Consider the following 13,119-nt stretch of genomic DNA (forward strand, 5'->3'; position numbering starts at 1 on the left):
TCAGACAGGTTCTATTTAAGTGATTTCTTGATTGTTTAGTGAAACTGAACTCAGCTTTCTAAAAAATGTGGTTAATCACAATTAATTCATGATTTAACAAGAGGGCCAATTACTTTTTCACAGAGGACAAGGTAGGTTTGGAGAACCTTTCTTCCTAATCAATGAAATCATCTTTTATAAGCTGCATTTTATATTATATTACTTGGGTTATCTTTGTCTAATATTAAAATTTGTTTGATGATCTGAAACATATGCAAAACACTAGGTGATCAGGAAGAGGAAAAACACTTTTTCATACTATTCTACTAAAAAGCAGAATTTATTTTGCACCTCTTTCGTATTTGCACAAGTTTCAGTGTTTGTTTTTGTGCCAGTGTTGAACTTGATCATGATTGGAGGGGTGCACTCAAGTCCAAAACAGATGTTTGGCATTAATGAGCCATGTACCAAAGTCCGTACTCTGTGTATGTGTGATTATATGTGTGCGTGTGCACGTGGCGGGTAGGTGTGTGCATTAATTGACTGAGTTCCATCTGTTCCTCCACATTAACTATTCACCAATATTAACATGAAGATGCTTCACGTGTGAATCTGTGTAAATGTAATTTAACCTTTTAATGTGATTTCTGCTTCAAGTAAATAATTCTTTGGTAATAAAGCTTTTGTTGTTGTTTTGTTTTTACCTCCTTATGCCACTCTTTTCATGCCCTTACCTGCTCTCCTTCCAATTCTTCTTCTCCTATAGCTCCCTTCGGTCAGTCCAGATTTGATTAAAACTGATTTCATTTCACACGAGTGACATATGTCAGTAATCACTGTATATTGTTTCAAATGGAATCGCTTTAATCTTTTTATCCTGAATGTTGAAGTGTCTTTACATGGTTCTGCAATGAAGGGGAGGGGGGGGAGCCACATATTTAATAGAAAATATGTGTAAGTGTCTTCCCTGCACTTCCCGTCATCCCTCCTTACCTTTTCCCTCCAGTTCCAAAATGTCGCCAAGAATGTGTCGTGCTTTGGGAACCTTGTGCAGGCTAATGTAAGGAACAAGAAGATACTGAAAAACGCTGTGGAGAACATCACTGCGAATCTCAGCACCAATTACACAGCTGGCTTTGAGACGGCCTTTGAACAGCTTAAACAGGTAACGTGTTTCTAGGGCAGGGGTAGGCAACTCCAGGCCTCGAGTGCCAGTGTCCTGCAGGTTTTAGATATCACCTTGGGTCAACATACCTGAATCCAATGATTAGTTCATTACCAGGGCTCTGGAGAACTTCAAGACATGTTGAGGAGGTCATTTAGCAATTTGAATCCGCTTAAACCTGCAGGACACTGGCACTCAATGCCTAGAGTTGGACACCCCTGGTCTAGGGTTATACTTGGTTGATGCATTGAGCTTTTTGTGTTAAATTGCGTTATACACTATTGTTCCTTAAACAGTGCTCAATAATAATTGTAAGAATAATGACAGCAAACACTGTAGGACACACTAACAACTCAATCCCAGTGGGCTTCTCCTGAATACTGGGTATGTGTCGACCTCCTCTGGTTGTTTCAGATATTGCAGGTTTGATTTTTATTAGTATCAGAGCTGCCGTTTAATTCCTCTTCATCTTTTCTAACAGTAGCAGCAAGTCAAATTCTTTTTTCATCGTCTTCTTTTGGCTGTTTTTATTTATCCTTGGTTAAATAGTGGTTAGTTTTATTTCCATCTCCTTGTTTCCATTAGATGAATTACTCTAGGGCCAACTGTAACAAGATTATTATGCTTTTCACTGATGGCGGAGAGGATAGAGCAGAGAAGATCTTTCAACTTGAAAACCCACAAAAAAACGTAAGCCTGTAAACACTCTTTTACACTGTTCAGAGTGAAATACCAGAATGAGCCTTTTAGCATATTTGATTTGATTGCTTCCTCTTTTCCTCGTAGGTGCGTGTCTTTACGTTTTCAGTAGGTAAACACAACTACGACAAGGCGCCGATACAGTCGATGGCCTGCAACAATAAAGGTACATTACAGGGTCCATTGGAGGTTTAGAGAGCTTGTGACACGTTTGTTTCATTCACCTGAATTTTCATCTGTAGTATAAAATATATTCTATAGGTACCATTGTGACACCTTTGTAAATAACATATTTTTATTGTAACAACAAGGTTTTAAATGCATACTCGCACTGCCCCCTTTATTAGCTACACCTGTTTAACGCAAATATCTAATCAGCAAATCACATGGCAGGAAAATCAACGTACTTGACATACGTATCTACCAATCGCTACATTCATAATCTGATGAATGAGCTGGAGAACAACTCTGAGTTATTTTCTTGCCCAAGGATATTTGGTATGGAGCAGCCAGGAATTTAACCCAAACCTTCTGATCAGCCTGGTATGTGAGTGACTGAAGGTTCCATGATGATGATCACAGGAAGAAGGCAGGCAGAGGGACACAAGTGTGCATACAAATACAGAGCAGGAGAAACTTCTCACCTATGGCAGCCATCTCTGCGGTTTACAGACAACAATCTGAAAAAGAGAAAATATTCAGAGAGCAGCAGTTCTGTGGTTTAAAAACACAGAACTGATGTGATAGTTCACATGGGACGAACAAAATATGACCCGAAAAATGCTGCAGAGTTTTATCAGTGCGCTATTCAAATGCTAGAGTCAGAATTTAATCAAAGTAACATATAAGCATGGATCCGCCTTAACTTGTATCAGCATACAGTCTGCTAATGGTGTGGGGGATCATTTCTCGGCACACTTTGTGCCCCTTAGTATGTCATGGTTTAAATGTCATAACTTGCCTGAATATTGATGTTGATCATATCAATTACTAGTAACCAGTGTACCCATCTTCTGACGGGCGCTTCCAGCAGCTCATATAATCTCAAACTGGTTACTTGAGCACGACATTGAGCTCAGATGGCCTCCAGAATCACCACAGATCATTCAAATAAAATGACTTTTGGGATTGGGAAGGTGGAATGGATGAGTCACATCATGGTTTTGCAGCTGACAAATCTGCAGCATCTGTGCGATGCTATCGTGTCAGTCTGCCTTAAAACATTTTCCAGTTCCTTCTTCAATCTATGCCACAAACATTTAAGACAGTTATGAAGGAAAAGTGCAACCCAGTACCAGTCAGTGAGGCTAATTGTAGGTAATTGCGACCAGGTGGAGACTAGATGATAAAGTGGTGAATTTTAGCATTTACACAGCATCTGGAGTGAGGATGATTATTAACATGTTTTTTGTTCAATATCAATAGGTTTTTCTTTTCTTGGGGGGGGGGGGGGGGGGGGGGGTTGTTTTTTGTTTATAAAATTTTAAAAATATTTTTCTTCCTTAGGTTATTACTATGAGATCCCATCTATAGGTGCCATTCGGCTAAATACTCAGGTAAATACACATTCAGTCACGCTCATGCAGTATTTCTGCACTGTTTTTCATGTCAAAGTCCCACCTCGCTTACTTAACCACTTGTGTGCTGTGCCCTCTTGTGGTAGAATGCCTCATGTGCAGGTTCAAAAGTAATATTCTTCCCTTCATCCTCTTGGCAGGAGTACCTGGATGTTCTGGGCAGGCCTATGGTTAAAGCTAAACAAAAGGCCAAGCACGTTCAGTGGACTAACGTCTACCTGGATGCTTTGGTATGTTAAGTGTTGTAACCAAAATGCATTGCATTACATTGAAAGAGTGTTTAAGCAGAGACTGTGTGCTTGTGTAGAGCTCTGGAATTAGAAGAAATCTGTTTTATGTCTTCTGAAGAATTTCAGATAAGTTTTATTTAGTAATACTAAACATGGTGGTGTCATCCTGCTCAGCCGAACTCTGCTGAAGTAGTGTTTGCGAAACATTATTTGATAAAAAAGAAAATATAATAAAATAAAGAAGATCGTGGTCGTTAAGTCATTAAGATTTACTTCCCAGTTGATATTCAGATAAGAATACTGATAAAGTGAGCCAACTGGTTTGGATACTGTCAGTGTTTGGAACAGTATTGACCTCATGTCAGCACTGGAAATATCTGTCTTTTATTACTGGAGACATCCTGGATTTTATCTGACATCTAGTCATTAAAGCAATATATAAAAAAGGATCATATAAAATGCATACAAATTTGACATACAAGATACAAAATTGCACAGAAACAGAAAATGACGTGCAGTAAGGCATTGATATCATATGCTGAGACTGCGTTAGACACCGCTAAGCATTAATCTTCTGAGAGCATCTGTTTCTGTCTCTCATATTGTGTCTGATTTTTGTGTAGAATACAATTCCAAATTACCTTAATCTAAAATCAAATAAGCTGGGTTTCATTTAAACACCAGACACAACAGTCAATGTGGTTGTAAAGGTAGGCCCCCAGACATACAGCAAACATCGGTGAGATTGGTGAGACAGGCCGTTTAGCATGATTAAAGTCTACCTTGACCTACTCCTTTAATCAAAAGGGGTCACCACAGTGGGTACCTCCACATGTTTGATTTGACAGATTTTATTTTTTATGCCGGCTGCTCTTCCTGTTTACTTCTTAGACTTATGTGTTAACAACTAGCACCAATAAATTTCCTGTATGTAAAGCACATCATGGTGTGAACCCGAGATTAGAATTATGAGATTGCTTTTGTTTACACCTGGGAGTGACTTGTGTTTAAACTGTGCCTGTTTAACCTTGCAGGAGCTTGGCCTGGTGATCACTGGAACGCTGCCTGTCTTCAACAAAACCGGCACAGGCTCAAAGGTATCCAGAACCACTGTTGGACTCCTATGTTACCATTTTTTTTAATCACTTAAATCATTCTCGCCTGCTTTTGTTTTGTGCCTTAACTTATTCATTCTGTGTTCTTTCACATCGTTCTTTGTTGCATTTGACTCACAAAATAAATGTACTGTATGCCTGACACTTTGACCCCATGAGAGGATTTAAGTCTGTGGTTTTGGGATACTCCATAAAGTTTACCAGACCAAAAAGTAAACATACAATTACAGTCTCATCCTTTACTTTTATCCTCTGCTCTCTTGTGGCTCTAACTTACATCCTCTGTTGATGCGGTGGTCCCCCGAAGCTCGCCACAAGAAGAGAATCTAGCATGTCGTAAAACAGAAATCAAAATGAGATCAAAACTGCAGATCAGAGTGAGAAATGATCCGGTAGCTAAGTGCTTCAAGATGAGGTCACATGTCTACCTCGAAGGACTCGGGCTTACCTCCACTCTGACTGAAAACAAGCCTGGAAATGCCTTGTCAGTGACTCATTGCAACACGTGACACTATTGGGAATTAAACTGTCCAGATTTCTGTTGCACCCCATTTCCTTGAAATCGTTCAGAATGCACAAAGGGACTTGACTCATCCAAAAAGAGCAGCAGGATTTAAAGTAGGAGTTCTTGCAGTGATTGTTTTTTAACTGTTCTTTCTTATGGCTTTCTCTTAGAAACCTCAAAACCAGCTTATCTTGGGGGTTATGGCGATAGATGTGTCCCTGGATGATATCAGGAGACTGACTCCTCAGTACACTGTAAGGGCAACACAAATAAAGACACACAGATCCTGTGTATGAATAGGGTAGATATTACATTTAATTATTAGTTGCAGTCCTCTTTCACACAGACATTTGCTCCTCTGTTCTTTTGTTCTTCTAGTTTGGTCCAAATGGCTACTACTTTGCCATCGATCCAAATGGATACGTGTTGCTTCATCCTAATCTGAACCCACAGGTAGGCAGAACTTGTGAAAAATTGATTTGTTTCTCCACAGATTTGCTTCTTACTTTAAAAACCATTAGATGATCGTTAACGCCAGTCAAACAGTCATGAAAAATGGCATTCCTGATTATCAACTGGCTTATTGTTATGGTTTTGCAGCCTGTGGGAGCACTTATGTTGAGTTTTAGCAATCATGTTGCAGGATGAACCTTTGCAGAAAGGTTGTGTTTCTGTGTATCAGATGTGAGATGTTTCTTTTTTTTTTTTTTTTTTCTTACCAGTCTGCTATAGTCATTTCTGTTGCCAATAGGATGTTTGCTTGGATTTCTACACTGACTGTGTTATTTGGCGGACTTTCGTTGTTTATTATACACAAGTCAGCCATATGGCTCCAGGATGGTGTTTGTTGAAGCGAAGCAACACGGGCGTCATTGAGATATGCATTTTCTTGTAAATGTTGTATGCACAAATTGATTACAGATGATTACAGCAAATTATTACATAATAAGACTGCAAAATGTCAAAATAGTTTCTTGGAAATACATCAGTAAGAGACGATTACTAGTCTCTCTCTTTTTTTCTTTTCCCCCTGCCAACATTTTTTGGTACACAACACTAATTGCTCACATTTCTGCGCAGACCGCCAAGTTTCATGAACCTGTAACACTGGATTTCCTAGATGCAGAGATCGAGGATGACATCAAAGTGCAGGTTTGAAAAACACATTTCTCTGACTCCTATAATTGCAGGAGGTCACATCAAAATCAGATAAACTGTAATACAGGGTTGCCAAATGAATGGCCTGGATCCAAAAAGACTCCAATCTGGCCCCCTAGACATCCTATAGTATCATTTATTTGTAATGTTTGGTCAACAGATAAGAAAACAAATGATTGAAGGTGAAACAGGAAGTACGACTATATCTACACTGCTGAAATCAACAGATAAGGTAATTTTATTTGATGATGCGTGATCATGATAATTTGGTCATTTTGTCAGCTTATACACATATATATTGTCATAATATTCTTCCCTAAAGCGTTACATCGATCGAGGTCAGAGGATGTACACCTTTGCGCCGGTGAAGGGGACAGACTACAGGTACGCAAAATATTTTGACTATGATTTCGGCGATGGTAGATTTGGTGCATGCAGATGGTGGGCTTTTTTTTAACCCCGTGCATGTTTTGCATTCCTACTTTACATAGTCATAATTCTGTTTTGTGCTCATTAAAACTGATCCGTGGTAAGGGCAATATCCAGACACAATTTGGAATAAACTTTTGGAAACCAGTCTGCGCAGCTTACTGCATGTGAACTGATAAATTATGCTTCCTGCTAAAAATACTTTGCAAGCCTTGCTGAAAGATTTGTGGTGGAAGACTGAGGATTTTTTTTCCAAAGCAAAATGTCATGTTTTTATCATTTGTCCTCTCGCAGCCTGGCCCTAGTCCTGCCCGAGTACAGCATGCATTACATCCGTGCAACAATTGGCGACACAATCACCCAGGCTAAATGTAAGTGCCACACTAAATCAGTTCAGTCTCTTTTGCTATTCAAGGTTTTCCACTCATTTATATTTACTTTCTATATATACAGACAGTAAATACATGGCAGTGGGTGGAAAATGACTGTTAATATTCTCCAGTGACATCAATGCTCTCCATGTAAGGGCTAAAAAACACTTGTGTGTCTCTTTATAGTTCCTATTCATCACTTATAGCACACCCCATATTTGCTCACATGGAGATAATATATATACAGATAATTCATTTACATGCTCTCTCCTTTCCTGCACTTGTCACTTGTGTATCTATTGCAAAACCCACGTTCAGTTGTGGTGGTGTTCAAAGTTTTTGTCACCAGACAAGCGGGACGAGAGGCTCCAGTGTCCCGTTTCGCACATATAGTACTCATCACTTCGTTTAAAGCCAAATACCTCAGCGTGTGTGAGCCTGCCCGTGTGTCACCAAGAGGGTATTTATACATTTGTGCTCAGTCGTGAGATGATATACACCAGATCAGAGCGTCCATATGTGTGGCGTTGTCGTCATGTCCCTTTTAAGATCTGTCTGTTCCCACTAGTAAAAGATGTCATTGACTTATAGTGTTACTCAAAGGACATTTTTATTGTGTGTCTATATTCATTGCAGCTAGGTTGGAGCCATGCCTGGTTCGAGTCTGCATTCAGTGGACATTTGTGGATCTTGTAAATGCAATATTACTTTTGATTTTGCATATATTACATAAACCTTACAGTCATACTGGTCAAAACACATTTTAAGACTTCTAAGCCACCACAGCACACTTCTTATTTCAGGAAAGACACAAAGCCTGCTTGATTCTGGCAGTCTGTTATATTTCATCACCTTTCAATAATCATACATGTGGACAGTTTGAAAATGTCTCTTGGAAAGGCTTTTTGTAACATCTGAGATTTTGGTATTGGCTGGAAGTTCTAAAGTTATAACAGTTGATTTCTTTTTCATTACAGTGATTAGTTTTTGATTGCAGAGTAACCTTGCACACACTAGCAATATTAAATAGTTCAGAATAGAACAATTTTTAGCTTGATTCTAACAAATTAAATTAATAAGGCAGAGTTGCTTTTGTGCTAAAGTGTGATGCTGTTAGTGTGAAAATTCAGTTTGAAATTAGTGTGCACACACACTTAAAAATGTGGTTTTTATTCTTAATTTTTTTTAATGTGTCTATCCATGAAAGAAGAACCTGCCCATGATCAGTTTCATGATCAAGTCAGTATGTGAAGGTTAATCCCTACAAGCCTCAGGATCTATAAAAGAGAATGGTCATATTAAAAATGGTCACAGGTGCACTGCAACTGTAACTCTGAGCATTGAAGGCCCACCCACCTGCAGTTTAAACCTTCTGTTTTTAAAGCAGCAGCCAATCAGATTAAGTTACAGAGAAGGAAAGGGAATAGATTAACTAAGGAACTCCACCAAGTCTAAGTGTGAGGTAAAAGGACCATAAATAAGAATTCTTGCGTGAAGCGCAATGAATGAAGCGCCTTGAGGCGACTTTTGTTGTGATTTGGCGCTATATAAATAAAATTGAATTGAATTGAATTGCAGTTGTAATTCATGCAAAGCTTCTTCAATAGAGTCAAATAATAGAAATATGGTAGTGACAATAAGAGCTCCACTTTAGATGTAAATGTAAAAACCATTTTGTTCCTCAAGACAAATCAAATGAAGTTTTTATAAGATGACTAAATGAACAGATTTTTGCCACATATCATAACGTTTGTTAAACTGCCCCTTTGTGCTTTCCACAAACTGATTACTTAAACTGTTGGGCACTTTCGTAGAACAATATTCTTATTCAATTTCCCTTTGAATAAAATATTGTGTAAACCCTGTTGGCTTACTTCCTTTCCGGCTCTCTTTTCCCAATTCCCTCTTTCCTCTCCTCATCTTTTCACTGTCCTCCCTTCTTACGTTCTCCTGCCTTCTTCAACTCTTGACCATTCCTGGTGTGTTGGACCCCTGCAGCGTTTTTGGGCAAGTATTCTCCTCCTGTTTTTTGCCTCACAGCCCCTGTATTCTTCATATTCTCTTATCACCGGCAGACTTTGGATGTAACGTCTTTTCCTTTGGTTCACTCTGTCTGATGCGGCGGACTCACAAAGACAGAAACGTTTTGTTCTAATGATCTGTTTTCCTTCATATGCTGGTTTCTGATTAATAATGACAGTTCTGTGACACTGAATCAAGCTGCTATTTGCTCTGAGAAGCAGCGCTTCGCATGCAATGTGGACCCACAGTGCGGCGCAGACAGTGTGTGCGGGTCTGTGTGTGCAAGTGTGTATTTAACCCCCCACCTGTTCCAATGGCCCTCAGATGTGGTTTTGGCACTAACCTACTGTAGCAGGAAAAACAGAGGACAGGATGTTTGCATTATTTAAAGGTGAAACCATAAAGGAGAAAGCTGTGAGTCTGTACCCCGAACATGAGTTAGTGTGAGTCTTTGTTTTCCTCACTTTTCTCCTTTTTGACTCACTTTGATTTTTACAACCTTGTTAAATAACTCCTAATGAAAGACAGGATACTTCTGAACACACTAAGCCTCGCCTCTTCTGTCTGCCCTTCTGTGTGCTTTGTCATCGGTTTTGTCTTGTTTGCAGGCATCGAATCCAAAAGTCTCAGCAGAACATCGTTAATCTCTGAAACTGAAGCCTGGCTTGTCTGCTTTATTCCTTTTCAGAGAGTCGGAGCACTGTAAATGTCAGTTTAAAAACACAGTTCAAGTCCAAACCATAATCTCCCAATTCCCTCATCTATTTATCACGCATTTGTTAAGTCGGTGCAGATTTTTATTTCTTGTTTGTGTATGAGAGATCGATTTATGTTGAAATCCAGAGTTACTGTGAATGAATTTAGCATTTTAAAGAAGCTCACAAAACAAGCCAAGGGTTTTTATTACATTTTTTATTTAAAAGCCCAAAAAGTAAATTAATTCCTCATTTCCCAAATCTCTCTGCTATCCATCATTACTGGATACTTTGTGGGATTAGTAAGCAGTGACTGAATATAAAAGAAAAACCACATGGGTGCAGCTATTCCCCAACCATGACCACCAAAGAGGACGAGCAGCAGCTATGTCGCCGTGAGAAATTCTGCTGTATCATATAATCAACAGAGAAAAATGTTAAGGTTAAACATTAAGGTTACGATCTGCGGTGTATATATTTCTCGCTTCATTTCAATGCACCGTATTTTTCATGCAAATGCATCACAGAAGTATTTTAACTCCACAGATTTATGCTATCGCCAGAAGAATGCTAATCCTAACGCTAAAAACGCATATCAAACCTAACTTTAGAAACCGCATTTTAAGCCTCTCTTTGTGTTGTCCATCAGCGCTGTCTCCATTTGCATCCAAAGGGCTAAAAACCTTTAGTTCGAAATGCAATATTTCTATTCAGGACTCGTTCTGTGAATAAAATATTGTCACCTTTGACCCCTGTGGTTTTACCCTGTCTTTTCTTTCCCCTTTCTTTTCCCTCTCGTCTTTACCTCCCTGGGGGATGATTCGCTTGTTCATTCACTTTGTCTCTGCTGGGATTTTTTCCACTCCAGGGAAAAATGGCAAGTATTTTTTCCTTTACTTTCATCTCTCTCCTTCTGGTTCCAAGTCTTAGCGGTCTTTTATACGGCACATCTGGCCAAGTCTGTTCTGGTGCATTTTTATTTTTGGCTTTATACCTGATTTTCACCTGTTTGTGCAAGATTTGAATCTTTGCGGTCTGTAAACACAACTTCTGCCTCAGTTAGTCTAGCTGTACGAGTTATCGCAGTCCCTTATCATTACCAGAACACCAGATGGTGTGTTTGTGTCAATGCTGCTGGTGTCCTGACAGATGCAAAAAGTATGTTCCTTGGAAACTGAGCTGTGACTCAACATAGACGATAATCAGATAAGTTTCTCAATTGTGACGCTTCGCAGCAATTTCTCGTATTTAAAAGTGTTTCAGCATGCAGTGTTTTGAAGGGATATATTTCAACACAAATTGCAATATTTACCTTAAACCTAACCAAGGAGTTTTTAGTTACCAAATTTAAAATAAATTAAAATAGCAAATGCAAACAAAGTCAAGGGGGAATAAGGAAAATGGAAAGCTACCAAAGAGAAAACAAACTGCGGATGATCAAACTTGTGTCTGTCTTCATTGACATGCCCACAACCTTCTCATTGTGGGGACTTTTTTAAGAGACCTGTTATCTCTCATTGCCAAGACATACAGTGTTTTAGATCGTCTAATACATTTAAAATAAGATAACCTGATAAATAAATACAAAATGCAGTTTTTAAGGGAAAAAGCAAACCTAAAAAAAGTGGAAAAAGTAGCTGCTACCTAAACCTAATAACTGGTTGTGCCACCTTTGACAACGAGAACTATAATGAAGTGTTTCTGCTACTAGTCTGAACTTTGACTAGGCCACTCCCAAACCTTCATTTTTTTAATTAATTAATTTCTTTTTAGTCATTCAGAGGTGGACTTGCTGGTGTGCTTCGGGTCATTGCTGTGTTGCATGACTCAAGTGTGCCTGAGTTTCATGGGAAAAAATGCCTCCTTCATGATTTTCTGGTAGAGAGCAGAATTCATGATTCAATTACTGCAACCTGTGCAGGTCCTGAACAGCAAAGCACTCCTAGAACCCCTTGAAATGCTGTGTTAGTTTTGCTGCACGTAATCTCTTCATTTCAAATAATATTTTATCAAAACTCGTGAGGATCATCAAGATACTTTTTTTAAATTTTGGTAAATTTAGTCAATCACAGTTAATTCATGTTTAATAAGAGGGGCAATTCCTTTTTCACATATAGCCAGGTAGATTTGGATAGCTTTTACCCCTTCGTAATGGAAGTCATCATTTAAAAACTGCATTTTGTAATTTCTCTGGTTATTTATTTTAGTCTAAAATTTGTATTATGACCTGAAACATGTAAACGTGAAAAATATCCAAAACATACGAAATAAGGAAGAAGGTTATAATACTTTTTTCACCTTTTTGAGGTATCAGTCTCGCTCAGATGGAACATCTCATCTCAATCTCAATATAGTGGCTCTTATTAACTTGTCTATTCTGAACCTAATTTTGAACCTTTATTGGGGAAAACTCATATTACTTTATACTTATCGCAGTTTCTGAAAGCCTCATGGCTGACAAGTTTGATGAATATGGCTACACACTGATTGCACCGAGGTAAGAAGGCACAGACAACTTTTTATAAAGTTACTTCTAACATAACTTTTACTCAGTATGACTGGAGAATTGTTCCATTGCCAACAGAGATTACTGCAAGGACTTAAAGCCTGATGCCAACACCACCGAGTTCCTCAAGAGGTTTAACGATTACATTGACAGGAAGACTCCAAACAACCCCATGTGTAAGTATCAAAAAAGGGAGAAATATTTACCACAATTTTTGTCCATTTTGCATGTTCTTGGTGCCAATGCTTATGATGTGAGCACTATTTGTTATAGTAGGTTTACATGAAAAAAACATTTTTTTTACTGGAAGAGTGCCAACCCAAACATACTCCCAGAAGTCTCTCTTTCCAGTGAAGTACAGGTCTGGCTGGATGGTTTGGTGTGCATGACTAGGCAAAGCTTTGTAATGTTGAACCCCTCTGTTCGTGTTACCCATTTGATGCTAACTCTAAAAGTCTGACCATCACACGCCTGACTGCACATGTGTGAGGCACGTCGGCTTAGATGTGTGACACACACACACACACAGTATTCGATAGCAATATGCCTTCCACACCCCACCTATAGCCGCTCGACCTCATCCAATTACTCTGTGTTTGTGAGAAAGAGCAGGACACGTCAAGCCGAGAGCGTGAGCGGAGCAATAAAACACAAATCAGGGACCAGTG

At 38.9% G+C, this 13,119-nt stretch overlaps 1 protein-coding gene across 1 annotated transcript in view; it reads left to right on the forward strand.

The window, feature by feature from the left end:
- The window catches only part of cacna2d1a (calcium voltage-gated channel auxiliary subunit alpha2delta 1a), a 107,220-nt gene that overhangs the window by 69,691 nt on the left and 24,410 nt on the right, over positions 1-13,119 (forward strand). The window contains exons 11-24 of the mRNA XM_087830444.1: positions 986-1,144; positions 1,730-1,834; positions 1,931-2,009; positions 3,350-3,399; positions 3,561-3,650; positions 4,685-4,747; positions 5,441-5,524; positions 5,649-5,723; positions 6,351-6,422; positions 6,589-6,660; positions 6,751-6,812; positions 7,152-7,228; positions 12,382-12,442; positions 12,530-12,627. Coding sequence (XP_087686570.1) covers positions 986-1,144; positions 1,730-1,834; positions 1,931-2,009; positions 3,350-3,399; positions 3,561-3,650; positions 4,685-4,747; positions 5,441-5,524; positions 5,649-5,723; positions 6,351-6,422; positions 6,589-6,660; positions 6,751-6,812; positions 7,152-7,228; positions 12,382-12,442; positions 12,530-12,627 — 1,147 coding nt within the window. The remainder of the gene's footprint in view (positions 1-985; positions 1,145-1,729; positions 1,835-1,930; positions 2,010-3,349; positions 3,400-3,560; positions 3,651-4,684; positions 4,748-5,440; positions 5,525-5,648; positions 5,724-6,350; positions 6,423-6,588; positions 6,661-6,750; positions 6,813-7,151; positions 7,229-12,381; positions 12,443-12,529; positions 12,628-13,119) is intronic.

The sequence above is a fragment of the Neolamprologus brichardi genome, chromosome 17 (assembly GCF_056152115.1).
Source record: "Neolamprologus brichardi isolate AB-2024 chromosome 17, ASM5615211v1, whole genome shotgun sequence".
Taxonomy (NCBI): domain Eukaryota; kingdom Metazoa; phylum Chordata; class Actinopteri; order Cichliformes; family Cichlidae; genus Neolamprologus; species Neolamprologus brichardi.